The 27486-nt window shown below is 39.8% G+C and overlaps 1 protein-coding gene across 1 annotated transcript; it reads right to left on the bottom strand.

The window, feature by feature from the left end:
• Positions 1-10316: 10316 nt before the first annotated feature.
• CENPI (centromere protein I) lies at positions 10317-26316 on the bottom strand. Its single transcript, XM_068412052.1, has 20 exons — positions 26118-26316; positions 25715-25852; positions 24617-24735; positions 23418-23525; positions 22123-22171; positions 21772-21818; positions 20979-21068; positions 19714-19842; positions 19292-19456; positions 18911-19031; positions 18613-18704; positions 18161-18278; positions 17998-18062; positions 17417-17514; positions 16860-16995; positions 14473-14597; positions 13339-13387; positions 12954-13193; positions 11277-11312; positions 10317-10448 (listed from the first exon to the last, which is right to left on the bottom strand). The coding sequence occupies exons 1-20, from the start codon at positions 26314-26316 to the stop codon at positions 10317-10319; spliced, it is 2256 nt and encodes a 751-aa protein (XP_068268153.1).
• Between the last annotated feature and the right edge of the window lie 1170 nt (positions 26317-27486).

Below are 27486 nucleotides of genomic sequence, written 5' to 3'. Positions count from 1 at the left end.
GAAAAGGGAGGAGGGGAGAAATACAAACGCACAAAAGGCGCTGTGGTCTGACCTCCAGAGACTTGACACTGGCTGCAAGGCTCAGACACACTTCCCGCTGCTTGCTGACATCTCCCCACCACCTTTCAAGACTGGCGGCTCTCATTTTAGGTTAGATATGGCCATACGTGCGCTGGAAAATGCCAGACACATTCACCTCCTTTCTTAACTGCAATTTGGGTGTCTGGCATAAGATTTAATAACTTAAAAATAGTCCATTTTAAAATTAAAGTTAAGCAGCAAAAATAGGATAATCGCTTAATTGCAGATATGCTTCCTATTCTTCTTAGAAAATAAAAATAAGTAAAGGAAGAGCCAATTCTCCAAGCTGGGGAGAAATCCTGATCCAAGATTTTTTAAATGTCAGGGTATCTTATCTCACTCAGCTCACAAGAAACAGAAGGATTTGAGCTGCTAACTTGGCTGAGGACACAAGCAGACCTGGAGTTGGGATTTCAGTCAATACATAACAAATAGTTTGCAGTTCTTCAGATCATTCCACCCAAGGATTTTAAAACTGCTCAAGATGCCAGTGATGTTATTCCCATATTACACAAAAAGAAACATAGTTAAGTGACTTGGCCAGAAAGAGGATTCAAATCTGACCCCAGCCCTGTGCTTTAGCCACTAGACTGTCTTGGCCTCTCCGTGGGAAAATTAAAATTTGGGAAACATGATCTTCCTGGTTCTTGTCAGAACAACCTTTAATGAGCCTAAGCCCTTCTTTTCCCAGAGCTCACAGACTAAAGATGTTAATTTTCTACTCATACAGTCATGTTCTACAGAAATGTCACTGCTGTTTATAAAGGTTGCCCATTTTCATACATTTATTCCTCACAAATGGTAGGTCAGGTGTACCTCAACATGGATTCACTTGGCTCATTCAGACCCAGTGAATGGATATGTAACAACAGCTTCACAACTCCACTACATTTCTGAAAATTGTTTCTGGCCAAGACAAACTACTCGCAGTGGCACAGGGCTGCCCGTGGGCTGTGCATTGAGGAACGTCAGTCAGGAAATGCTGTCACATAGAGCAGCAGTGCCCAATCTGCCTCTGTTGCCCACTGCTGTGGACAGCGTGGTGGGTAGGCCAAGTCTAGCTTTCAGCCAGTTGTGGGACCCTAAGAACAAAACTTTCTAACCCCACACCATTGTTAGAACGTGGGTGTGAACGGGTCAAAAGCTTTTCTGGGTCACCAATTTAAACCTGGAGAAGGCAGTCAAAAGATAGTTGACCTTCAGTAAAATATGTTTGAGAGAGTCCTCAAGAAACCAGTGCGCTCCTCATGGTGGTACCAGCTAGAACCTCCAGCAGGTAGGTGGCTGACCCAGAGGAACCTCTCCTTTCATCCTAGGTAGGTGAACCAGGAGTCAGGAGCAGAGCCCATCAGCATATAGTGAGGCAAGATGCACAGAAACCTCATGTAACTACACTGAAAGGAGGAGATTTTTAAAAAGCAACCTCCTTATACTTGGTTCCAAAAGGAGCAACACGGAATACTTTTGAGTACCAACCCGAGAATACATCACTCCACACACCTTCTGCTTTTAAAAGCTTCTTCAATAGCTTCTGCTTCCACAACAGCTGTGCTGATACAATAAAGCTCATTCTGAAAACTTGTATTTAGACCAAAAAAAAATAGATATGGATAGGAAGACAGAAATGAGCAGAGTTTCTGCTGGGATATTTTTGTGCACACACACACACAAGTAATAAGTCCTGGGTTAAGTAAGGAGAGTGAGGGTGGAAAAAACAACAGAGTGCTGGAAGGGCTATCCAGACAACTCCAAACACACCATTCTACAGAGAAACATGACCAAATCCAACTGCAGCATGCATCTGTCACCAACAGTATCTATAAGGGACATGACAACATGGATAAACAAAGTGAGTATATATCAAGCCAAGTTACACATGCACACGAGACAGACATCAGCACCGAGACATTAACAGACAGCACGAACCACAAAAACAAGGAGCTTTGCAGTACATGCATCCTAAATTATTGATAGTTTAGGGAAAGCAAAATGCAGCAGGAAAAAAATCTCTTGTGTCAGCTTAGCTGAAATTTTGAGACAAATGAGAATCTCTGGTGAAAGAGTTGCTTCCATGGCTGGGAGCATCTTCTTAAGTCCCACGATACCTTCTGTTTTAAGGATATAATTAGGACAAACAGCTGAGCAATTCAGAACTCAAAGGAAATCAGGGAGACAAACTCAGATTTGTCGTAAACGCAGCCTTTCACATAAGCCCCACAACTTTTTAAAGCGTATGGGAAGGTTTATGAGACAGGATGCTAAATTTGGTGTGCTTTCAGTTCTGAAGAGAACTTAATCCAAAAAAATCTCCTAATGAACTCCAAGAACACAGCTTCCAGAAGACACAGTGGTACCTACCATATGCCTTTCCCGAACAAAATATTTCAGACATTTTATGTTTTTCTAAATGGCAAATATATACCTTGTTAGCAAAACTAAGAATCTCTGTCTACCCAACAGGGACACCTCAATATGCACAATGCTAGATACAGCATACAAACATACAACAGATAAAAATCAAGCCAGGGTTTATAGGGCATGAACATGAAATTGAAATCGGATTCTGATTTACACTAGAATCACTCCCTTTAAAACACCGGAGTTTAAATCAATTTAAACCATTGAAACAGATTCCAGTTTACACTTGTCAAATCAGAATCAGCCCCACTGACTACACATACAAAGCCACAAAATGCAGAATACCCTGAATACAAATTCTGAAAATGACTGGTGAAAACTACATGGAGATATACTAACAGCATTTTTAGTTTGAAAATTTTAAAAAGCTAGAAGTAGGGGCTGCGTCTGGCCTGACCCTAAAGTCTCTATTACTTCCTCTTTATTTAAAGTCAGTATTAATTTGGACAAATCACTTGTAAGCTGGAACATCCATAACACTAAGTATCTTGCATTACCAACCAATAAAAACATTAACTAATATTCTAGCATTTGCATTTTCAACACAATACTTCAGGTGTTGATACAGTTAAAGGCTACTACATTTACTTTTTTTTTGCTTCCCATAACCTCCCGCCCATTAACTTCTAAAATAGTCCTTGTCGCAGAGGATTGTTTCCCAAAATGCCCAGACTCTCTCCTCTTCAAACACTGCAACTTCCCTCCCTTGAAATCTCACATTTCCTGCAAGAGGAGGATGATCTTCCCTCTTGTACAGAAGAGGAAATGTTGTTACCATCATTTGGAAACTTTGCTAGACTCTTTCCCTTTCTGAGTAAAGCTCAAATTTGTCAATTTATCCAAATTAAAGTACTTTAGAGAATGATGCTTTGCCTAGGAACCTAGAATGTAGATTGCGCAAGGAAGATTACAATTTACCAGTGTGGAATAAATTCTCAAACATCCCTCATACAGAACACTACCAAGAACACACACAGAGAATGCAAAGTGAAGAAAGGCTTCAGGGAGCACGACGCAGCAGCAGCAAGGCAGGCAGTTGGTTAGAGCATGTTCATACACCTGTATTCAACTGATCTTTGCCTCGCACAAAGTGCTGCTGCATTTTGGCAAGCAACATCTGATGGGGAACCCACACGGCATTTCAAGCAGAGGAGCTGCTGGAGGTTGTGAAGTACCTATATGCAGGAACAAGTCGTTGACATCCTAACAGCCTCCAAACCCCAAACACCTAAACCAAAGAACAGAGATAAACATTGACTCTGACTAAGAATATATATGAAAGCGCATCCTCGCTAAAAGAAGAATATAGGAAGAGACAAAAAAAGAGCATTTTCCCTAGAGCCATACACCAACAGTGTCCTTGTGGATCCAGCTGCTGAAGAAGGGTTTAGTGAAAGGCTTGTGAGCCAGGACAAGGTCCCTTATGGCTTGAAGAAATCCTATTTCTCCCCCAGAGCCCACAAATCCCTGTTTTCCTGAGACACAGGGCTCCCTCATCTGGGTCTCCTCCTAATTGAAGTAACAGATGAGACTGAGTTCTCACACTGCCATTCATATCAAAACGACAGTAATTTGATTTTGATGCATGATCATTATCTCAGTGGTTATGCTGTGCCTACCTGTGAAGGGAAAGCCAGAAGGAACAGATTGTGCACAAAGGGTCAGACCTGCCCATCAGTCCCAGCACATTAGATAGGCAAGCACGCTTGTAAGTAGAGCACAAAGAGCCTCTTTTCAACAAGAAGGAACAAAACTAGAATTAGGGGCCCTAAATTCAGCTTCAAAAGAATCTAAGAATGGTTGCCCAGATATTGTACCATCCTGTTCCTTTTTTTTAAATAACTGATGTCAAATAAATAGCTGCACCTCCTTTGCTAGCATCAGTAAGCACAAAAATCTTCCAAGCACAGATTCTACCCTGCCGAAAGCATTTAGAAAAACAGCAGGACACTTTCTAAAAGCACGGTACCTGGGGTGTGAGAGAAGAACGGGTGGAGAACTGATACAAGCAGACAGCTGACATGCACTCGGAAACAGGACGGATCCCCCTTTTCATTTGTTCCTGCATAGGGATTGAAACAGTCCCCCTGAATAAGAAATGAGAATGACCATAGGGGAGAGAGGAAATCTTTTCAGAGCAGTGAGCACCAAAAGAATTAGGAGTAGGTGTTAAAAGAGCGCAGAAGAATTTGGGGGAGAGATGGGAAAGGAGAAAGTGGCAGAAAAGAAAGCAAAAACATGCAGGAGAGAAGGGAAAGGCAGCCAGGCGGTTTTCAGGGGCCGTTTTGTTCTTCAAAAGCTGTCAACACGTTTACAGTGTGCTTTCCATCCCCCCCCTTATTTACTGGGCTGTGTGCACAAAGGAGCAGGAAAGCAATCACACAGGAGCTGCTGAAGATTCGCTTCGACACAGGACAGAGGTGCCCTAAGAGAAAGGAAACTGCTTAGTGATCCATGTACAACAAACCATGATGGGAGTGTTACAGGCCTAGAGACTCTAGAGAGAGGTTTGGCTGAAAACCTGCAGAGAACAGCCCCTTCCCACAGAGATCACACTCAAGACTTACAGGCAGCACAGATACTGGAGGAGAACGAGTCAAACTGCATGGGGATACAGCTGCGTATAAAAATATACATACGCACAAGAAGCTTATCACTGAATTCTTTAAAGGAAGAGCCCAAATGATTTAGGCAGAGAATAAAATTTTCAACAGTATCTGTTGCAATTTGCACCTAAACCCAGGGCCTGGGGCTCAGGAGCTCAGCCACGTTTCGGTGACTTAATACCCCATCACCTAGCCTGTACTAGAACAGCCCACAGCCCATTTTGTGTCACATTTCTGGCAGGTACCAAAGCTTGCCTGGTGCATGTTCATTCATTAAGCTGCAGAATGGGATAACGTCTGGGCCTAGATTTCTAAATGCTGTCAAGGTTAAAATCGTATTTAGAGCCTGTGTCAAGGTACCTGCACCTTTTTTTGAAGACCAACTGTTTCAGTTTCTACATTTGTGCAAGACTGCAGTGAGCCTGAAAATTGAAATCAGATACCAAAATAATTAAGGCATTTTTAAAAAATCTTATCCTCTGCTACACAGACTTTTTACTCCTAGAAGACAGGAAACTGAGAAGCAGAGGAATGAAGCAGCATCACAAGATACGCACTTTACCGAACATTATTTGTGTACTTCAATACCTCCCTTGCCAACTATAATTACTTGGGAGTTACTTGGGCAGGTCTAACAGCTAGATACAGATCTCAGGAATGATGTGCCAAAAACCACGTCACCATGTGCTAAGAAGGGCATAAAAACCCTTCTTAATCAAAAGCAAAGTTTGGTGAAATCAAACCACCATCAGACCAAAATTATCACTTTTATTCTAAAAAACAGCCATTATGAGGGAAAGCCATCGGTACAAGATAAATCATCTTTCCTGGAAGAAAACACTTGGAGACTTTGTTCTTTCAAGACATTCATCCTCCAGAGCAAGCTTATTACCAATACCTGTAGTTCTTCACCCAGACTGGATGTATCCTCTGACTAAAGAGCACATAAAGAGCTCCCTCACACACTCTCAGGAGCCACAGCGCTACAAATAAAAGCAGTCCAGTGTGTATTATTAATTTCAAGCTATCATAGGATCTAGGACCACAGCCAGACAGGAGTTTCACTGTGCTATGATTCCACAGAGAAGATGAACCCTTAACCAGGTCGGATCCCTCAGTTTCCCTTATTCTTTTCTCCTCTGTGCAAAGATTTGTTATAAACCATTTTGTCACAGCAGCCGGGAGGCAATTGCCCTGCCCTAAAGGGCTTATAACTGAGCTTTATCTAAAAGACAAAGGGAAATAAGTGAGGAGACGTTGGGTAGAGGCACAAAAAACAACATTATTTAAAAAGGGCAAAGTTAATTTTATTTTGTTACTGGTTAAATGTTATTAGAAGAGTTCAGGAGCACGTATACTGGCGGTAGTTAGAGCTGCAGTACAGGCCTCAGAGGTTCGATTTTCTGAGTGGATACAGCTGTACCACCTTCTAAATCCTTGGGTCCTGATTTATTCATGGCATTAGGAATGCAAAATGCAAGCAGAGGGAAGTAGGCCAACAAGAGAATAGAAAGCAGGGACACAGAGGAACCAGTTTCTTCATTCCAGCTGAAAACAGGTTGAAATTATTAACTCTTTCAGAGCAAGCTCTCTCTGAAAGGACAAGACAGCCTGATGCATAAAAATGCACAAAATGAGTCTCTCCCTGCAAAATAAAAATCACGATTAACAGAAACACAAAGCAAACATGGCTTCAGAAAAAGAACTCAGCTTAAACCTGGCCTGAGGCGTTTGGATTTTTAGATGCATAGTGCTCAGGCCAACATGTCTGACAGGGGAAGGGTAAATGGCTTTGATTCTGTGAACTGTGGACCAGATGTTCAGCTGGTGCAACTCAACATAGATCCACTAGAAATGAGCGGAGCTCTGCCTGCTTACACCAGATAGGATTCTGGCCCTGTACTTTGAAATCCTATCTAATACCCACTCAGAGATTTTTCTAAAGGGAAAGGCCTCACTTTTTGAAAGCATCTGAACAGGTTACTAGAAAAGCTGCAGAATGTGGTTAAGCTGAAGGGACCACTGCCCTGGCCCGCTTGTAGTATTACAAAACTCCTAAATTGAAAGCATGTATAAGCCTCCCAAGAAGGGAGGCCAGACAGGAATTGGAGCAAGTCATCAACTTTTACTCACTAGGAGACAGGACACAAAGCAGCATGCCCTGAGAGCAGCTGACACTAGAAATTTGGGCCTTGAAGCAGCATCCTCTAGGAAGAACAAACACACGCGAGGGCAGAGCCAAGTGACATGAAAGCATGCACTTTCTTTCTAGTGAATTGTGTTGGATATAACCCCCTCAGAGGGAGGTGGCAGGGCAGACCTAAACTTAAATATTCTGGGGTGCTGGTTGACAACACGAACGTGAGCTTTAAATGAACTTTTCATCCTGCATTGTTCCTAGCAAAGAGTACCACAAAACAGTTGTTTCTGCTACCGCTTCATAGTGTATACATGCAGGCAGCACCCTACATCGGGCAGAAACAGGCACTAGAGGTAAATCACTGGTTTGTCACTTACCAGGAAGTGGACGGGTCTTGACTATCTCCATTTTAGTCCTCAGAGCTGATGCTGTGGTCTACAAAATTTACCATGGTGATGAGATGGTAAAGAGTGAGCGGAGGAGGGGTGGGAAGGAAGAGGTACAGCAGCACATTCCTCCCTAAAAGGATCATTCTTCCCTTCAAGTGGAATGCTAGTAAAGTCAGATATTTAGAGAATAAAGAAGAAAAAATGTCCAGATGTGAAAGACAAGAACTACCAAGGCATGGAAAGAGGCTAAAAGTTGTCTCAAGTGCCCAGTAGTAGTAGGCACATCATTGGTGCATGGGAAGGATTTTAAACAGCCATCTTGACCAACAAAGCTGACATTAAAGTTATCTGCCCTGTTACTTTATTTCTGCACCTCTAAGTCTGTCCAGGATTTGTCATTTTGAATGACAAAGCTGTACACAATTTGTTTAAAGACTTTTGTAACACAGGGTATAATAAAAGACCTGCGATGCTGGACAACAGTCTTCCATAACATGATTCTGTGTTTTCTCAACCAAACACCAACCTCAAGGGAAAACTGATCTCAGGGACCAATAACTATAAAACATTCAGTATATTCTAAAGGATTCTGCTGTAAGCCTCTTCAAATATATTTACATATATCACACACACTCTTAAGAATCTAGGCACCTTTCATAACTGAAATGAAGCCTCTGGCAGCACCTTCCAGTCTGATAGGAGCTCTGCTCCTTCCACATAAACTCTGAACAGCACCCAGGTAACATGAAGTCTGTCTTCCCAGCTAGGACTAAATGCTTCTTTGAGATGTTCTGCATTTGCTCTTTTCCCCACTGAATGAGCCTGCCATACACAGATCTGTAACGGGGTCCATGTCTTCACCTCATGTTTTCCTAGGGCTGTCAACCCCTCCAGCCCTATTCCTATACAGAATCCCTGTGCAGCAATATGGAAGTACAAGTCTGGTCAACATCTGAAGACAATTGCATGGTGTAAGGACAAAAGCTGACAATTAAGTTGTCCTTAAGGATTGCAGTACACATAAGTGCTAGCATTTCCAATACCTTTCTGAAAGTAGTTTCATAGAAAAATTATAAAAACAACTATGGAGCTACAGAGCTCTCCTGCTTGGGTCCTTAGGTGAAACCTTTAAGGAGTCTAACAAACAATAGGCAACACTACAATAGGGCTTGACAGCCAGTGATGTTGGGATAGTTCTCAGCCAACAAGATGAGTTGGTCCACAACAACAGTACCAGCCTGTAAAGGAGATAATTAGTTATATGTTAGGGCCCTGTCTTGAAACATATCCACTTGGAGGAATTCGTAATTTGTGGAGTTTCCCCTGTTGAGGAAATGTAATCAGGATTTTTGAAGATCTGTTTCTCTTGACAGAAATTAGCAAGTAGCACTTATATTAGCTGGAATAACACAACCAGATGAGAAAGGGCAATGCTTTAGTCTAAGCAGATCTCTCTGCAAATCTCTCTCTTTCAAAGTCATCTTTTTTTCCTAGTTTCTTATTCTCTGGAGAGAATACATATACACATATAAATATATATATTTATCTATATACACACACACACACATATTAACCAGATCATCTATTTGAGCCAAGAAGTATGGTACTTAACCTAGAGCCACTCTGATTTTGAGAGGATGAAGAAACCAAACACATCCTTAGTGGCTCTGGAGTCACTCACAGGACTGATTCCTTTACTGGATCAAAGTACAGATTCACAATGCAAAATTCACTATACTCTGACCCATCTTTCAAGTTGTTACAACCTCGTTTTACAGCAGTGAAAAAGTTCACTCAAATTTTGGAGACCTGAGTTCAGCTTCTCCCAACTTCTACTCAGTGTTAAAATGAACTGACCGGAGAAGATACATTTTGTAGCAAAAGTTCCTTCAAAATGGCATGTTGGAAACATTTTACACAATATAAATTATATATATGTACACGTATAATATACAACAGATACAGAGCTAAACACACAAAAAGAAAAGCTACATTTGCACTTATCAATAGAAAATGGTGAGCTGGTGGCGACATTGTTCAAGTGCTCAAATCATCAATAAACCATCAACTGAGCACCAAATTTTCCAGCTGCATCAGAAGAACATTATAAGCAATGTTAGCAAAAAATCTCTTTCATAATGAAAATGAAGTTCAGGAAGGTCAGTTTGGTCAGCCTGTTAAAAGCCAGTATATACATGGTACAACAGGGAACTGGGAAACTCGTAGTGCTCCAATCGTATACGGTATCCCTGAAAGGCTGATTAAATTGTTTCTCATTACCTACTGTCGAGGAAGGCAAAGCAGGTCAGGGATCAACATTACTTATAAATGAAGCAGCACTGCTCATTGCAGTTTTGAGATGGAAAACGTTTCTCAATCACAGCAGATAATCCAACAGAGAGAAATGAAGATGAAAAATGTGGATGATACGTAACATATGAGCTCAGCAGCTTCAGACCAGAGAAGTTCAGCAGGGACAAGACGGGTTCAGTGTCAGTGAACCAAGTCAGCCTAAGCATTCCTTCTGTGTTTTCACTTTCCTAAAATAGACGTCAGTACAAAAATGCAGAGAAGGGTAATTGCTCTGTTTCTTTCCTCTGAGGAAGGAAGAATTAGTGAAACAGTCCATTATATTCTGCTTTCCTGTTCCAGATGATAAAAAGGCTCCAGTGAGTCCCAGGGTCACACTTGCACATTCTCTGCTTTACTGTGAGAGGCCTGGGAAATACGATTGATGCTGCTTTCAATAAAGACCTTCAGGCCCTTTAAACCTTGTGCATAGAGATATTTCAGATACCAGTCCCACTTCTTTCCCTGCAAAACCAGAAAGAAGAGTCAGATGTGCAGGACATAGCTTTGTCTCTTTCTTAGGCCAATCTGAAAAGGTCTGCAAATATCACCTTCCACAGTTTGACAACATCCATCCTAGTCTGTAAATACCCACAGGTATACAGGGTCATGTCCTATTCCCAAATGCCCGAACTTTTCACTTATGTATTACACATTCTTAGCTTGAACGTGACAAACCATGATTTTTTTTAATACTGAAGGTGTTTATAAATCCCAATTCTAAAAAGAGCAAAGTCTATTGGATCAAGAGCAAAGATGTCAGGAACCAAATGAACATGGATATTGAAGCCTTCCTTCCATCACTAATGGTGACTCCTCCAGATCAGGTTTGAAATACACTGTGATACAGGAAAGGGAACAAACTGCCACTGTACTTGCTCAGTGAAGGATCCCTATTCAAAGCTATAACAAAGCTACACATCCATCTCAGAAATTTAATCCTAAATTCATTGATAATAGAAATCCTACTTCAAGTACACCAAAAATATAACTTTTTCTGGAGCCTGCAGAGAAAAATAAACAGCCTTGTCCTGATACTGCACTGACTCGTGGAGGAAATATATAAAAATCTCAGATCACTACTCATGGATGGCTAGATAGGTAACTTCTCAGTTGTTGATGTCCTGAAGTTTGGCCCTGTTAAGAGACTGAACCAAAGTCTACAACTGGAATTTTCCCCTTTCAAAATTTTTATAGAGCATTTGTGGAATTGGTGAATATTATCACATCATCCTCTTCTACATAGCTGCTGAAAATTGCCTGTTTTCACTTCACTGAAACAAGAAATCTTACCTTAATTAAACTGAAGTTCAAGGTGGTATCATCTGGCTGAGCCTTAAGGAGAGGGAATAAAAAGAGTGTCAAGTCAGATCAAAAGTATGTCCAGAGTTGCTGGGCCTCTGCTTAGTCCCCTCCTAAACTAGGAACTGCAGGTGTGCAAAAAAATTCAGATTTTTAATCATGCTTCAGAATGGGCTTCCAGCATCATACTGCATCCACAGGTGACAAGGAGGAGACCATTGTGCCCTGTGCTGCAACATTACTGGATAGCAACAGAGAATATCTATAGGTATCTTTAACCATTGTCTCTCTACAGTGTAAAAGCTACCCCTTCAAAACATTAGATGGATAATCCCCAACAATGAGAAAGAGCAAGAGGAGAGAACCTACCAACATTTAGATTATTGCTTGTGTTCTCTGAGTGTGCTGCAGAGCAGTGCCCTCTGGTGCTCAGCACTGAAGTGTTTAAGAAAATATGGCACTGCAGCTAAATATTTTTTTCCTGTCTTAAGACATATCTGTGGTAGCTGCTTAGCAAAATCTCTTTCTTGGTTCTGCAGTAGGAAGAATGCAAAAATTCTCCACCAGAAGGTTTTGGGTTGGTTTTGTTTGGGTTTTTTTTTTTTTTTGGTTTTGTTGGGTTTTTTTCGTGGTTTTTTTAACTTACAAAAGGTACAAAGAAGAATCAGGAAGCCTCAGAATAGAAAGGATCTAGACAAAAGATTAAAAACTAATCCTGCTACAACAGGAAAAAGACCAAGGAAAAGAAGTTGCATATATCAAAAATAAAACAGCCTCTTCTGGCAAAGATGAAACTTGGGTTTAATCAGCAGTAAGAGACAAACTACCTGGATTCAGGACAGTGAGTATATAAACGAAGGCAAATTTGTGAAGTGTTCCTAACGAGCATTCTTTGCTTCAACTTTAACCCGTTTCCCTTGCTTCATTCCAGGAGCCACAGCTACGCACGCCTTCAGTCTGCCAGCATTCCTCACAACAAAACAGCATCTTTGTGCACCCCCTCGATAGCCTACAAAACCTGACTTCTCAGAGCAGCATGCACACCTCAGAACAATAACAACTCTGGCAAGCTGCTCCCTCCACTATTCAGTAGCTGTATTGAACATGTGATAGCACTCTGAATTCAAGACAACTACTAGCAGAACTCATATCAGACAATATAGTCCAGCACCATATTATCTTACTTCTGCACTTGAAGTAGCTACTTGTATTTCTTTCTTAATAAGCCGTTCTCAAAAGCTACTGCAAGAGGCAGAAAGTACTGCTTAAAGTTCTACTGTGTGCACTTGTACACAATTTAACTATGCATTTCTTGACTTTCTGGAGTTTAAATGCCTAGGTCATGTTACATATTTTGTGGGGCAGGATGTACTACTGGGAAGCTTTTACTGAATTAGTAATTTATTTCATTAGCTATCTATTTTATCTATCCTCAAAATGATCATAAACACAAATTCACATCTAGAACTGTTGCATTCATGCTTTCATACCATGCAAACAAAGACTGTTCAAATTGTGCCACTGGTCTGACACAAACGCAGAATGCCATACCAGCTTTTGAAAGCTCAGTTGACTGTACAAGTCAGCCAGTACAGAGAGACACTTCTCTAGAGAAACTGTCAAGACAGAACATCTGGTGCTGCCAAAGGCACAAATGTTGGTCTACACCATTACCTGCTGCAGGAAGAGGACAGCATAGCCCATCATGGCTGGGTGGTAGACAATGTTAAAGCTGGTTTTGAATTCCTGCGCTGTGGTTTTCTTCAGCAGTTCATCATCCATCTGAAGACCTTGAGGATGAATATCTTTCTGGAATGCACTGGATGTCCACAGACAACCCACCATAGCTATTATGTACCGGTTGTACTCTTGGTATGTCTGGCTACTGAACTTGAATTGCAGTATTCTCTGAGGGACAAGAAAACAAATCAATAAATAGCATCCTCAAAGCAGTTGTGTGCTCGCTCCAGTCCTTAAAAGAACACCTCCCCTCCATTCAACCCAACTCCTTGCTAAGGTCCATTCTAGCACATAGCAGATTTGTCCACAATACCTTTTTACTCAACTCATTTTCTTTTGCAGCCACCAAGTTTGTTCGATACCTGAAAAAAACAAACAAAAGAGAAAGCTAGGTGCCTGTAAATTTTTACTCCCTACCAGTGTTGAAAAAAGCTGGAGGAATGTATTAAGAAAGCTTATTTCCTCCATGAGATAGATCATCAAACTTTACTGGTAAAAAAAGAGAGACATGAAAAAGAATTCAAAGGGACTTTATCACTTGGCATAGACCCACCCTTTCCAGGAAGAGCAGGGAGACACCTGATAATATTCATCTCTTAAATTATTAAGACATGACCGGTTTGCCTGGGACAGTCACCTTCATAAAGGCAATATGTGAGAATTGACATACAGTCTTAAAATCAGCAGAAAAATGTAGTGTATTTTTAAGAAGGGAGACTTTCATTCACTAAGCAGAGAAACAGAAGCCACCGGAAGTAATGCAACTTGACAGTTGTTCTATATAATAAGCACTAGCTCCTCTTATTTCCCAGAGACCATCATGTCACTTTAATTACCCTGCAGACTCCTTAGAGAAAAAGCCACATGGAAAGCCCTGTGCCAGCTGTCAGCAATTGGCTACTCTTCTCAGATGCAACCACTGGAACTAACAAGGCCAAGAACAGCAGCCATGTTGGTGGATCCTGCAGAGAGCTAAACAGTGCTGTCTTCAGACCTGCAGGCAGCAGGAGGCAGTCCCAAATTCTGACCAGGTTTGGAGGTGGCAGAAGTGCTTCCTACTCAGCACATTGCAGAATTTGTAAGGAAAAGCTCAAGTCTAGTGGTCAAAGCACAGGAGTGAGAAGTTGTGTAGTTAACTACTAGTGATTCCAGCTGTCTGCCTTAAGTTCTCTGAAAACAGTATGGGAACTCCTTCCTTCACATATCAAAGATATGCAAATACTACTAGGAAAGAGGACAGAAGCCTGCTATTTTGGATAACAGCGAAAAAAAGAGTAGTAACTACAGCTATAAAATCCTGTATCATGAAAGCTGGGAACAACTGGAACTTTTTCTTACCATGCAAGGCAAAGGTGAAAGTAGATTTCAGATTTTACACAAAAGTAATTCATTTCCAAAAGATTGAAAGAAGACAAGGAGTCCCTACAGCCCACACAATTTGTAGTACCTGTACATAATGTAGCAGAGCTGATTCAAGCTGACAGAATCCATGCTGAGAAGCGCTGGGTAGAAAACTCCAGCAGGAGGCATTATCAATAAAGGCAGATTGTACCTCAGATACATGTCACACACCTGAAGGAATGAAGCAAATCCAGGCAGATTATTACTGCCATTAACAAACTCCGACACATCTAAGAGCAAAAGAGGTCATGACACTGTATTCCAGCCAGCTCCATCAACTTCACCTAGGAAGTAAGGCCAGGGTGAAGCAACTCCATTTGTTTCCTTCTCAGTATGAAACATATTCATCAGTTCCCACCTCAGGCTGATTCAACCATTTAGGTATACCATATTGTCCTGGTTTCACCGGGATTTGGTTTCAGTTTGTGGCCAGCCATGGTGATCAAGGCCCTTAGCAGTTAAATCCAGGGCAGCTGACCCTGGCTGGCCCACAAGTGTATTCTATATCATTAACATCAAAGTTCATTATAAAAGGGAGGGCTTGCTGGGAAGAGGTGTGGCTCTTTTTGCTCTCCTCCCCTTTTCTCCCTTTTCCACATTTCCAGTGATTGTGATTCCTGGAGCAACTTGCTGGTGCTCTGTAGATAAGTATAGTTTTGTCTCTTTTGTGTTGTCATTTATATTGATTTCTTTATTTTATTAAATCCATTTAACTTCAACCTACAAGTCTCCCTCCTTTTTCCAATTCCCTTCCTCATTTGGGGAAGGGACACTGGGTGATAGAAAAACTGTTTATTGTTTAGCCCTGAGTGCAGGCTAAACGAGGACACATATGTTTTGACATGGTTACTTGCAGAGTCAAATCTACCCAGATCCCTGTAAAAAAGCAGCAGCTATTTTTTTCTAATCTTTTAGATCATTCTGACACCTGTAACTGAGATTGCACTAGACCTGACCTTGGTCCTAGCCTGGTTTGCTGATACCAGCAAGCCAAACAGACCATACATCTCTTTCAACTAGGAAATTAAATCTTTCTATTTGACCTTGCTGGAATTGCATGAACACACAATAAAGCTTTGCTCTAAGAAAAGATGATATGGCCAGAAAAGATGGGTTTATTATCAGACTCATGTTTAGAATTTAAGGCTGAGTTTCAAGTAAAAAAGACATTTTAAAATTTCTGCAGATTTAACAAGATCTTCACCTATAATGACAGTCTTACAGTATGGATAAATAACTGAAAGCAGTATTGCTGTAACTTAACACATTACTCTCCTCTATGGCTTAGCCACAGTAACTCTTCCCAAAGGTATGCTCTTCAGGAAGGCATGCATCATTCTCAGAAGAGCAGTGGTCTAAGAATATGCATTTCTAGTTACTACAGAACATAAACAATTAAGCTGTGACAGCCACAATCAAGCTGTGACAGCCCACCACCCTGCAGATGGATACTTTTTACATTTTCTTAAATTAGGCACAACAACTGTTTTAGGACTCCTTCCCCTAATCTCATAACAGACTTGTCACTAAAGGCTGTTTGCCAGACCTTCACCTTTCCTCTTGCCCTCAGTACAGCTATACCATGTAAGGTATAGGCAGATACTTGTATGTAACTCAATTACTGGTATTTCCAGAAATCCAGACTCTTAATATTGCAGCTGCATGATTTTAGAAATCTCTGGAGTTCTGAATACATAAGCAAAACGGCAAGAAAAAATTCAAATCCTAGTTGTCTGCTGGAGTACCAATAATCATCTATCAAAGGGTGCATGATTCTCTGTATACTCCCATAAAATGAGCATTTACTTAAACACACTATCTTCTGCAAATGTTGTTGCCCATTAGTTTTGTGCATTTTTAATGGACATTTTAGCTACAAGTAGATCCCAGAACTATCATTGTTTTTTCAACTCTTCACAATTTTATCCAAATTGTAGGAGCAACAGCAGCATGGCTGGAGTTCAAGTGGCAGTAAGCACATCTACAGAAAGGATGTGAGGAAGCTAGAGAATAGGCTTAAGCTTATTTGGTGCTGCTTAGTTTGTCTACAGGACAAACTGGGGAAAAAACATTTTTTTAAGGGAACATTCAAGGAAAAAATCAGGATACGTTGTTTAAAATTGAACCGAACATTGTTCTTTTCCATAAATTAGCATTAAAAAAGCATGTTATGCCATATTGCTACTTCCTCTTCCACAGTTCACCTCTGACTTAAGAGCAACCACTTTCTAGCAGCGTATTGAGTTCTGCCTACGGACGCAATAGCAGCAGCTATCACCTGTAGATCTACCAAGTATTTGGAACATTCTTGCATTTAAATCACAAAGTTCTGTAAACTATAACGAGGAAGGTGTTTTCATGCTCTAGCTTAAAAAAATGCTAACAGCCTTAGAGTATTGGGACTTTGAAAGCCAAAATGAATGGGATACATACGGTCTCATAGAAATCCAGGATGAAGTACAGCAAGAAAGTAGGATTGTTTTCCAAACGCAATGCAACAGTAGAGATCCATCCCACAAAGTGGATCAGTTCAGCCACCACGTTCACTAGTCCAGAAAGGGTGGTGTTCCTGCAGCAGTGACATGACACAACATTAGTATGTACACCTCTTTGCAAATGGTAAAAATGAAAAGAGGTAAAAAAGAAATTGAAGTTTATCCTCCTGCCCCACCAAGCATTCAGCAACATGTATTTGTTCCTTGGTATACCCAGAAACATATTGTTACCAATGTTGTTACAAACATGACCCAGCTGTCAGTGTTACAAGGATTTTGAATTCTGGACGTCTAAATTTTCAGTGTCAACAGAAAACTTTTAAAGAAAGAGAAAGAACAGGATTGACAAGGTAGCTTACAATACAGCACAAACATTACAGCATTATTAACCATCTAGTCGGTCTTTATGCTAGGTAATAGGGTTAGAATATATACCTAAATACACAGTGAACAAATGCAATACAGTGTTCTGTGCATTATTTCAGACAAACTTACAAAGAATGGACTTGAGAGTCAGACTCTGAATCCAGATGAATCACGTGGCAATTCAACCAGTTCTGCAACAGCTCTTTCAGGCTCTCAAGAACACTGCACTGCAAGAGGCAAAAAGAAAAGAGGTTGATGCCAATTTACATAAGTGAATAATACTAAACAAAAAAATGCCATGAAAATTGACATATACAAGGAAAGATATCAAGTTTCTCAGGACCACAAAGAGCAGTGAGATAATTGCATGGCCCTTTGAACTGAATGTATGCATTACATAGCTTTTCCTGGAGAATGAGTGTTTCAAATACTGAGTTAAAATTGCAATAAAACAAACCAACTATTGTCTTGTGTACTATATGTTTTTTTATTTCCAGTGCCCCAGTTTAATTCCAGTCAGAAAATAAAATATCATAAATGCACTCAAATTCCCAAAGAAGTTATGTTGTAAGTATATATTTTACCCTCATTTGGACACAGACTTCCCCAAAAGAAGTCCCCTATACAATCCCTCAGACTGCTACACCTGACACAAGTGCAGAAAGCAATATCAACTAGAATTAAACAGCCACCCTACTCAGTGAAATTACCTTAAAGTAAAGAGACGATGTGAAAAAGAGCTGTGCCAGCGGATCATAGAGATGAGACTTCATTTCTGAAACAAATGAGAAAGCAGCATGATATCTGTGCACACATTCTGTCCCCCAAGATCAGATACTGTCCAGCCTCACCCAAAGCATTAGCACCACATACCAGAGAAGCTGCTGAGGGGGATCCAACTCACAAGTCTGAGGACTTGTGATCGGCAGGAGCAGCCATCCCAGAGAGGAAGGCTCTTATACAGGAATTCTTCACAGGAAGAAAATCCCTCCTACAAAACAGAAGATGAACATTCAAAAACTCATCTCACATGCCTGTACCTTGCCATGATCACATCACCCTGAAGAAAGAAAGAGGCTTACACCTCCTTCCTGCCATACAATTCACCAGGACACTCAAATTATCATTCTCAATATCATTCTCAAATTATCTTTCCTGCAGAAAACAAGGCCATCTCCAGAATATTGATTTGCTATAGAAATATGTATTTTTATTACTTGAGACACTGTCACTTCCCAAAGATACTACAGGAAACAGGTAAGTCCCAAAAGTACTTTAAGGAAAAACTTTGAGAAACCCTTGGCTTCCACAAAACAGGCACTTACCTGCAAGAAACACTCTGTCTTGTAGACAGTTTCCAGGAAGTCCTTGAATTCTTCTTCATATTGGTTATTATCAGCCACACACCAGGTGCATTCTAAACACAAAAGAATACTGTATTTGAATATGAGCACAGCAAGAATAAGCACAATCGGAAACAAAATTCAGTTCTCCTTCAGTAGTTGTTTTAATGCTATGTTGATTATCACTGTAAATCTCAATAGCAAAGTACCATTATTGAAAGGTGAAAAGCCTCAGACATCCTCTACCTCCCTACCATGCAAGGTAACACTGAGTTCCTACCCTCCCGAAGAGTCTGGCCCATCCAATAGTAGAGCCTCAGGTAAACAGATTCATCTTTGATGCAATTCATGTAGTGAAGTAATAAAGGATTTGTTAGCACTGAACCCATCTGGGAAGGAAACTGCAAGAGAAATCAAGAAAACAGTTATTTAGTATTTACATCAGCAAATTGCCAGAGAATCTCATTCTGTCAGAATTGTCTAATGCTTTTACCAGCAGCAAGACCATCTCCAGGACTCATTCATCACCCTCAGGAAAGACTAGATGCTCTGTCAGAACTAGGTAGCCCATACACCATTCACATATAAACAGGACATAGAGGAATATCCTTCGATCTCTCAAAACATTCAGTGAGCTTACCGAGACCTTCCTGAAACTCACCTCTAGATGGTGGATATTTTGTAGTAGCTGAGAAAAGGTCTGCAGCTGCTCCAATGGAAGAGACTCATTCGTACTGTACAGATCAACACGGTTCTTTTCCCTGTCCTCTTCTAAATTATTTCTGTTTGTACTGCTTGCAGGTATAATCAACTGGGTATTCCATTTCTGTAGAAAATACAGATGAATAGCAATGACTTGGTTTCCAATGCAATCAACCGCACTTGTGACCAGTGTTCCCATAAAGACCATGTTTTGCAAAAAAGGTATCCAGGCTTTCATTATAATGGGAATGCTGCATTTCTATATAGCTATTCCGCCCTTCTGAGTGCTGAAATAAAGCCTGACTCCCATTATTTACCGATATTCATAATGCAAATAGCTGCTTGGCACCTTCTAGGATCTACCTTAAGCCCATAACCTACCCTTTTTCGTGACTGAGGTTGGGCTGTGCCTAAAAAGAGTGGCTGGGACACTGGAGAGCTTTCCTGGTTTCTTCGCCTTACTGCGTTGATTGCTGCTTTCCATGGGCCCTCTGAATTCTTGAAATAAGTCTGAAAACATAAATCACACATCTGTGCAAGAAGCCAAACACAATTCACATCAGTGATATCCACCAAACAGAACAATTCAATGAGTAACTGGATTCTCAAATTAATGTAGATACTACAGTTAAAAAGAAAACTGGAAAAAATTAACCCAACACCGTTTCTGCACAAAACTTATTTTTTGTCACTTCAAATTGCAATCAGTCTTTAAACCCTAATCAAGTGCCAAACCATCACAAAAGTATTCAGATTGGTTTGGGCCTAGGTAATCAAGCTTTTATCATACAAGTTAACACAGTGTGTTCATAAAAACAGTTGAAGACGTATTTGGGTTTTAGTTGCTAGTTATTTACTTCGCTTCTGTGCATGCCACAAAATATGTTTTCCAACAGATGACTGTGTGCAAAGTATAAATTTATAGAGCAATGTAAGTACACAAGCAGATAGAAATAAAACAAATTTTCTTTTCTAGAAACACAACTTGCCTACATATAAATTCAATATCTCTTCTAAAGAGAAGTCTATCCCATTGAAGTACCAAAAGAAAATTTGTTGCAGAATTTAGGTCTCACCTGCTGCTGTTTTCTGTTATATATTCAGTTTCTGCTACATATATTCTACTTGGTTAAAGGACTAAGCATACACATAGGCTCTCTAAAAGCGAAGTCATATTTTTTTCCATCACCTTGAGGCTCTGACAAATCAGCTTACCGCGTTTTTCCCCACTTGTTTTCTCTTTCCTATGATGTAGACTTTCCAAGTGGGAAGTTACTTACTGACTTCCATTGTTATTTGTACTTGAGAAAGTCAGCAATATGAACAGTGTATTGTATAAATAACACAGTTTGTTTCCTGAAGAACTTAAAATTGTGTGGAACAAGTCAAAACCAGCAAGAACACCAAAAGGAGGATTAAAGTAATCCTCATAAAGATAAAGGTAGATGCCAGTCCATTTCAAGTCACCTCATTGTGCTGAAGAGGAATACAAGGCAAGGAATCCTCATCTAAACATGATTTTACTCAGTGAAGAGAGGAAACAGAATTAATCTTCACCACTAAATCACGCTATAGCTTAAATGGAAAGCTAGGTACAAATACTGTCCTAAGTACTGGTTCCAAATAGATTAAATCTAATTCCTTACCTTCTTTTTCCCAGGAAGGGTTATGGTCACCAGCTCAGGACAGTACAGTTTGTAAAGTGATAGTAGAGCCTGCAGATGAGGCTGCATTCCCTGTCAAATAGCAGAACAATACGAAAAACATGTGGGGTATCTTTTTAACATAGAAACTGAATACTGTATTCTAGAAGAAAAAAAAACTCCAGTGATTACTAAAAGCTTTCTACAGCTACATGTCAGTAAGTAATCATAGATGAACTACTGAAAATTAAAGGAAGAACAGAAACTGTGTCAATGAAATACCATAGAAAGGGGACTGAAGAAGGAACTTTCTGTAGTCATAACTCTAATAAAAAGGAATTTATCAAAAGTATGAAAAATAGTCATCTGCTGTCAAATTGCTCTAAAACCATGTTATTATAGCTAGTTTTTTCTTACAAACAAGGGAGTAAGATCATCTACAATCTTATATTTCTCAGCCATTTTTGATATCATTTGAAAAAGGAAGACGAATAGAACATTAAAGATAGTAACAGATAAGTTAAGCTGCCCCTTGCTTCAGAGATTTTACCACACCTAGCCACAAAACATATAGCTTTGTGCATATCATTGCATGTGCTCACAAAACACAAATGAAAATTAGCGATGCACATGCAAGATAGACAAGCTCTGATGCTACAAAGACTACAGCCTACAATTCCAAGTCTAACGCTGTCCTGAGACATTAGTCAGTCTTCTCCATCCTGTAAGGACATTACTCTTACAAGCTGCATTATTAAGCACAGTTCAAACTCTACAAGATTTGAAATAAACTCACCATTTTTGCTTGGAGGTCAAGCAGTCTCCTAATCCGAAAAGGCTTGACTGGAAATACAGTTAAGAACATAATGGATTTAAAAACCACTGTATCAGATATTTAAGCAAAAATGCAATATCGCTTTTATTATAGAAAGTCATGGCAAAGCAAGCAGAACCAATCAGTCTTATTTCTACGTTTCAATTCAGAAGGCATTACACAAATCAGGCTGAACTACCACTCGTGCTTCCTTGCCTTAAAAGCAATATATTGGCTAGTCATTGCATTAGCTCCATTGGAAGAAAAGGCAGTGCCAGCAAACAGAATAAGAAACAAAATGATATTCAATCTCATACAACTGGATAGACTCACCACTTTCTTTCCTGGTCAGCAGGTAGAGCAGGTGGCAGACATAAGGGCACTGCAAAGAAAAGGCAGCAATGAATTATCCTGCTGGTGCAGATTGCTAACAAGGATATACTAAAAGCAACATACAGGCTTCACAAGCTAATATTGTTTCTTTCAGTTGGCTGTCTCAAGTCATCACTGCATCCCCATTGCAGCAGAGCATACCTTACTTCCCTTAGGAAGTCACATGTTTTTTACAGGTTACATGTCAATTTTATTTAGAAACATTGTCTGCACTATGAGCAGTCCCTATAGTAATCAAGCTATTCAGTGAGCTTGGATCGTGGTTTTTGGAACATGGTCTAGGTATTTCAGGAGTCAGCAGTGAAACTACAATTACATTTTCAAAAAGAAAGGCACCTTTGAATCAAAATAATTTATTAGAGATTCTAACTACAGTTGAGGCTATAAGGGCCTTAAATTTCTTTCACACCAACTCTGCTGCACTTTCCAATTGGCCCATCATGACTGAAAATGGTATTTTAAGCAGTAAGAACTTAAATCCAGTTTTATGAAAAGATTATAACTGTTAACCCAAAACCATTAAAAACTTTGCAAGAAATGTAACTCAGAACTTTGGGAACTTTAAAAGTCTTAACGACAAAATATCCTAAACTAAAAGAATATTGACCATTTCATATCTAACATGACTGCCAAGATCATCTTAATATGAACTGAATCCAAACACTTCAATATTCCAGCACCTGGATTTTACAGTTGCCATATAGCAGAAATCTCCTGATCGCTTGCTCTCATTTAAGCTACATTTCAAATCAGTTAAGTAGAACAGCATTTAGAGTTTATCACCTTTAAATAAGCATTGCTCTAAAGGGTTTGGGGTTTTTTTTGCCCAAGGTATGCAAGAGAGTTTCTCCCCAGGAGCAGGAGACTTCACCTGCGGATGTCTGACATCAAAGGCAACCCCCCAGACTGCAGCATCATAGTTACTCTTGGGAATTTAGACAGAATATACTGTCACTCTGTTTGTGATGCAAAAGAGCAATTCTTGGAAACATGTTTAAACAACCAGACCACAGCACTGAAACTAAAATAATCCTATAGTACTTCCCTGTTTCTGAATCTAAATTACCTGGCAATCTTAGAATGTAAAATGGAAAAAAAAGAAAATAAATTCCAGCCATCAGAAAATGGTCTTTAACCAACTGCTACTCCAGACTAATTCTAGCATTAATATGCATACTACTAATGAACATTTAGGTTTATTTTATCAATTCCATATATTCTTCAGCTCTCCTTACCATCTTCTCATCTTGCAGGAAGGAAAAGAAGAAACCATAGAGGGCATGAAGTTGTTCCTTGTGATCAATGAAGTCAAACACTGTGATCAGCCATCTTAAAAAAAGCAGCTGCAGACAGGAAAAAAGCCATATTACATTAAGTGATGGGCAAAAGCAAGACATACCCATCACTAGCCAATTTAAGAGATACAATCATTAAGGATACATGCCACTCTCAAGGACAACCAGATCACTACAGGTGAACAGTACAGGGATAATTCAGCTGTGGAAGAAAACCTGCTAAGAGCACCAACTGCCATATCAGAATGGAAAAAGCAGCTCAGTTCTGAGTATCTGCTAACCCTTAAGTATGATCCGAGGGCCCCTTGCTACAAGAAAGACATTGAGGTGCTGGAGCGTGTCCAAAGCAGAGCAATGAAGCTGGTGAAGGGACTAGAGCACAAGTCTTATGAGGAGAGGCTGAGGGAACTGGGGCCTGTAGAAAAGGAGGCTCAGGGGAGACCTTATCGCTCTCTACAACTACCTGAAAGGAGGTTGTAGCGAGGTGGGACTCTGTCTTTTCCCCCAAGTAAAAAGTGATAGGATGAGAGGAAACGGCCTCAAGTTGTGCTGGGGCAGGGGTTAGATTGGATATTAGGAAAAATTTCTTCACTGAAAGCATTGTCAAGGCTGCCCAGGGAAGTGGTTGAGTCACCATCCCTGGAGGTATTTAAAAGATGTGTAGACGTGGCACTTAGGGACATGGTTTAGTAGATTTGGTGGTGTTAGGCTTACAGTTGGACTCAATGATCTTAAACATATTTTCCAACCTAAATGATTCTATGATGTAAACCTTTGAGCAGACTACATGAAGATGAAAAAGACTGTTTTGCTAACATTAAGTCATGTTGTCATGGCCAAGGTACATAGGGATACCTTGCTGAAGTTGGTAAAGAATGCCTCACGTAGCTGAAGCATTTCACAGAATTGTTGGTGGAGAAACCATTCCTAAGGAATTCAGAGATACAAGACAAGCAGGAACTATGCAAATTTCCACTTACACTTAAAAAGTGTTCCTCAGTTCCCACTGTCATTCCAGACAGTATCTTATGGCAGAACCTTGTACACTAAAACCTCAGGATTTTTGCTTCCTGAAAATAATCTGTAGTCATCATTCCTGTGCAGAAGTAATAACTACTGTAAACATTTAACTAAGTTACCTGGACGTTGCCTGAACATTTGCTGACACAGAGCCAAGATACAGATGAAACAACAGAATTTTCTGGTATTACTGAGGCTGGAACCAGGCTCTTCAGTAAGCGAGTATTCACTGTATCAGCTGGAAAACAATTTAAAATAAGATGGTGCTCATGTACCAGGTTCTTTGACATAGTTTTGCAGCTTAGGTCAAAATTCCTTCTGGACAAGATTATTCAGAGCTTCATTGCTTAAAGTTAACAGTGCACAAGAACCTAGTAAGGACTTACCTACACCTCAAAAAATTATGAGAAATATTTCTTTCCAGCTTAAAGAAAGAAAATGGAATATTCAGTATTTTGGTACTGAAATAGTCTTTAGACTCTTGGCAAGACAACCAAAAGTAACACAAATTTCTGGTAATATTAAACGACCAATTCCTTCAGCAAAAGACTATATGACTGCCAGCCAAACATCCACAGATTAATGATCTGGAGATAAACTAGTAATTTTAAGTCAAGAAAAGCACTAAACCCCTTGCATAATGGGGAAAGAATCCTGTGTGCTCCTCTTGAGTTGGAAGTAGGGAAAAGTTTAGGGTTTTTTTTCATTGACTATTTAATTATTTAGAAGTATAAATGGTGGCCACCATTTCTAAGAAAGCAGCATGAGAGCTGCACTGATGCTGATGAACTGATTTGTTAGGATGACATTTTAATTTTAGCAAGTTTCACTAATACAACTATGTCAGTTTGTTCAATTATTTTAATCTTGGGGAAAAGAAACCTACACAATCAGTTACAACATGGAAAAGACACAATGGTTGCTAAGGACACACTTCAAGCCTTTCAGAGACCTGCAATTACGAACAAAGGCAATAAGCTTTTCAAAAAATATTTGTAACAAGCCATAATATTTTTCTGGGTATCACTCCCCTGTAGCAAGAACTGAGGTTAATTTTAGCAGGAACTCAGAAATTACACTGAAGCATGCCAGAAAGATTAATTTTACACTAAAGTACTTAACAATACAGTCACCATAAACACTTTATCTCAAGCAGGTTTGATTAGAGGGGAAAGAGACGTTCACAGAAGACACACTAGCAGTATATAAACATTTACCAAGTTTGCCACTGAGTGCCACGTTTAGCAATACATCAAATCCTTCGGGGGGTAACCCTCTTTGCAGGGCAATGCTTTCCACAGTAGTCAAATGTTTCTGCAGAACATCACTCTTTTTCAGTGAAACACGGTCTTGAACTAGGGGGGAAAAAAAACCACCAACAACAAACACAAGGATGAAACAACTTCTGAACTGAAAATTAACAAACTTCTCTGAACTGTCCCTATATATATTCCTTTTTGTTGGGTTCTTTACATAGTAACAGAAAGGGGAAAACCTTTTAAGAAATTAAAGAAATATTACAAAGCTCAGGCAGGTAAAATTAGATTTTTTTTAATTATTATTAAGAATTTAGCTATTATCTTTTTAATCCTAGGTAGCTAACCTTAAAACTGCTCATACCTTTCTCAAAGTATCTCAAAGCTTGCTCAAGGGAGTCTTGCTTGCTGTCATTTTTCTGACAGTTAGGAGACTGATGAATCTGGACACTTTTTTCAGGGTCAGTTCTCCCTCCTTTTCGCCATGCAGAGAGATCAGTTTGATTTTTATGGTGAACTTGCGGAGGCTGCTTTGGGGTCTTAGAACTCTGTCTCCGCTGCATCTTTTCAGACTCCCAACTGAGACTCAAGAATTTTACTCATTTGTTATGTGAGTTCCAACCCTTCATTACAAAGAGGCAAGAAAATAGATCAGCCTCCAACAGCCAAAGAACATCAGAGAGCCAGTCCCCTGCAAGAAAAGAAAAAATTATTTTCCTGGCAAACAGATTTCAGAGGGATCCTGCATAACATAACAGAGTACCTTCAGAGGAAATAATTTAGATTTGCCCACCCCCAAAAAGATCAGACAATATACTCAGAAGATGCACAGACAACAGTGTATCAAAACACCATTCCTTCTTTCATTAAAAAAGAGAAGAAAAAATTCACAAGTAAAAATTAATACAAACAAAAAATTAACACAATTTAAAAATTAACTAATAAAATTTTATATAGTATTTTGATCCAAAAACTAACATAACCAGAAAGTTAGCAAAACACAATCAACAATTTTCTTCTGAGTTTATTTTGTGCATCATCAGTTTCATTAGTTGTATCGTGTATGCCAATGGAATCAGTCAATAGGTCATGACTTTCTGCAAGGTAATGCAGATTTTAGAGGATCATAACAACACTTACCTTCCTATTTTACAAAAATTAGAATCTTCTGCAGCCTTTCTACCTAGCAGCTACAACTGAAAAAAAAAAAAGAAATTTTGGTAAACTTTCAAGTGAAGCACAAGAGCTACCAACACTGCAAAACTGCCTAGCTCTGAGTGAAACACAACCGTGAAAAGTGGCATTTTCTCCACAGTATGCTGGAGAGATCAACCTTTTACCCACAAAATGTGAAATCTTGCTACAGTTTCCTGGATTTGGTAGAGTATGCACGCATGTTCCTGGATTGCTGGAGCCTATCTTTTGCTTCCCAGCTTTCCTGACACAATAAAACAGAACGATTTTCAGTTCATACTCCCTCTTCAGCTCTCACTTCCTTAAGATGTTAGAATCATCCCTATTTTCCTATAGGTTTGTTTGTCACTAACTTCCCTGTGCAGGATACCAAGGACAAATCTCTGGCTAGCTATGTCAAGACCTCCTCTGAAGCACGCACTGATATACACACGCAGGGCATTCACTTCTACAAATGAAAGCTACCGACTTCAGGTGAAATGTACCCTCAGTATTAAAGGACAACACCAAGCACATCAGAACTACCACAAAGATCCTTT

Source organism: Nyctibius grandis, chromosome 13 (genome assembly GCF_013368605.1).
Source record: "Nyctibius grandis isolate bNycGra1 chromosome 13, bNycGra1.pri, whole genome shotgun sequence".
In the NCBI taxonomy this organism is placed as follows: Eukaryota; Metazoa; Chordata; class Aves; order Nyctibiiformes; family Nyctibiidae; genus Nyctibius; species Nyctibius grandis.
Note: the sequence above shows the minus strand (reverse complement) of the source record. Positions and strands in the feature narration are given on the sequence as shown.

What these genes read in the sequence shown, in the direction of transcription:
- CENPI (XM_068412052.1), bottom strand. Translation starts at nt 26,316, where the DNA reads ATGCAGCGGAGACAGAGTTCTAAGACCCCAAAGCAGCCTCCGCAAGTT. An exon ending in GGCACTCAGTGGCAAACTTG is followed by an intron (nt 24,736 to 25,714) that starts GTAAATGTTTAT and finishes ATTGTTTTCCAG; the next exon opens with CTGATACAGTGAATACTCGC. An exon ending in GACTCTCAAGTCCATTCTTT is followed by an intron (nt 16,996 to 17,416) that starts GTAAGTTTGTCT and finishes TCACTGCTGCAG; the next exon opens with GAACACCACCCTTTCTGGAC.